Source organism: Lactuca sativa, chromosome 4, assembly GCF_002870075.4.
Source record: "Lactuca sativa cultivar Salinas chromosome 4, Lsat_Salinas_v11, whole genome shotgun sequence".
NCBI lineage: Eukaryota > Viridiplantae > Streptophyta > Magnoliopsida > Asterales > Asteraceae > Lactuca > Lactuca sativa.
This window is the reverse complement of record NC_056626.2, coordinates 108,339,928-108,341,907: the sequence shown is the minus strand read 5'-3', so window position 1 is coordinate 108,341,907 and position 1,980 is coordinate 108,339,928. Positions and strand designations below refer to the sequence as shown.

Below are 1,980 nucleotides of genomic sequence, written 5' to 3'. Positions count from 1 at the left end.
TGTTGGTTTTTTTCTTCTAGTATTTTTTGATGCAGTCAGAACGTCTCATCATATGATATTCAAGGCTAATTGAGTTCTTGCAGCTAGGGCAGCATCCAATGTCTGGCTCGGTCTTCATCGAATGTCAAACTGGTTCAAAGCTGTTCAATGATGGTTGAATCACTGCCATCAGAGTTTCTAGAATGTAAGGGTTCGAGAAGTCAGTTCAAGGGCTCAAATCCTGATATTCTATGCTTGAGGAATGTCTTTGCGGATGATATGCTAGCAGAAAAAAAATTGATATGTCAGTATAAAACCTAAGTAAAGAAGATCATTGAAATCCTATTGTTATTGCTTTCACTACAAAAATGAAAAGGATAGAAGCTGGAGACTGGCCTATATTCCTACTAATGTGATCCCCATTACTGAAAATCTGTTCTACACTACGATATATTGCTCTGATGTTTTTACAACTATCTTTTTTGAAGCAGATAGTTCACAGTGCTCATTCTATCGATACTGGGAAAGAAAAAAAAGAAAGTTTACACTCAATTTTCATTACGAAGATGTATCACGTCAGGATCCGTTGCTCAAACCGAATCACGCCAACGTTATAGAAGTTCCTGGATCGTGTAAAATAAGAGTAGTACCAAAGGCAGCACCCTCTGATTTCATAATAAAAAATGGACAATTGGCTATGGAGATTCCGTGCGGTCAGAAATTAATACAGACACAAAGGGCTTCGACAGGAAAGGAGTTTCGATCCAATCCATTCTTGGGAAAAAATCAAGACAAAAAAGGATATGTCAGTGACCTAGCACGGCAAAGCACTCTCCGAGGGCATGGAATGTCTCATTTTTTGGTAAGAATCTCCGCAGTAATGTCTCTGTTAGATTTTCCGGTCGAAATACGGGAAAAGTCCATTCAATTCTTGATGGAAATGGAGTTTTGCAAATTCTCCCCGGAACTAGAAGATCATTTCGAGATCTTCGAACATATTCGAGGGTTCAATGTCACTATTGTAACTTCGGCCAACACACAAGATGAGACTTTACCACCGTGGAGCGGCTTTTTTCAAAAAGATGAGGGAGAAAGTCAGTAAGATGTCGGAGAAGCAAAATATACGAGATCACAAACGTAGATTGCTCGCGGCTAAGTATGAATTGAGACGAAAGCTTTATAAATTTGTAAAGATACCGATCAATCTAGTGATATGCGGGACAAACAACATTAGAAGTTGTCCAAGTTGCCAAGAAAGAGTTCCTTTGCACTAGTAAGAAACCGATGTATTTCCACGGGTCACCCTTGTTCCGTATATCAGCTCTTTTCTTTCGAATTTCTCGTCTCGTTTTTCGTGGATTAGCATCTCGAGGTCCTTTGATGGGGCATAAAGAAATCGTCTTGGTAGCATCAAACCAATAGAACAAGGGTTAGATCTGCAGCTGGTCTACAAGCAAGGTAAGTAGGTCCATGCGACCGGCCCCGGATGTACCCTTTAGCCGCGAGGGGAACCGGGTAAACAAAGTCGCGATCAGAATGAATGGTAGTTCGTTGGGCCTGTCTTTTGCTCCCAGAGGTGCTGGTTCGAATCCAGTTCGCGACAAGTACTCATACTAAAGTGTGCTCCGATAGGTATTTCCACTGTTCGATACCTTTTCGTGATGACTGTTCCCTGCTCCATTATCAGCCAACGGCTCTAATCGCTTCTATTGGCTCAGTTGGATGGAGTACATCTTTGTGCGAGACAGTGTAGGAGTTGAAATCCAGTGCGCTTAAAGCTGGTAAAAGCTTGAAGCTATACCCTTTTCATTCAGGCTGAGCTTCGATCCTAGAGAAGAAAGAGAGAGGGTTTACCAGCAGTGTACACCTTCACCCTCTGCTAGTTGACTTATGAGCCCTCCCCTCTAGGCTGACAGCTTGCAAGTTAGTATGACATCCAGTAGGAAGTCTATCTTTTCGGGATGCAGGGGCAATGAAACGAGATGGGATGTTATATAGAAT

At 42.0% G+C, this 1,980-nt stretch overlaps 1 protein-coding gene across 1 annotated transcript; it reads left to right on the top strand.

Moving 5' to 3' along the window:
- Positions 1 to 304: 304 nt before the first annotated feature.
- On the top strand, positions 305 to 1,480 carry LOC122197341 (60S ribosomal protein L5, mitochondrial; the record flags this gene model as incomplete). The annotated part of the gene is made up of 1 exon (XM_042901123.2): positions 305 to 1,480. A coding segment is annotated over one exon (777 nt), but the record flags the coding sequence as incomplete, so codon positions are not given.
- Between the last annotated feature and the right edge of the window lie 500 nt (positions 1,481 to 1,980).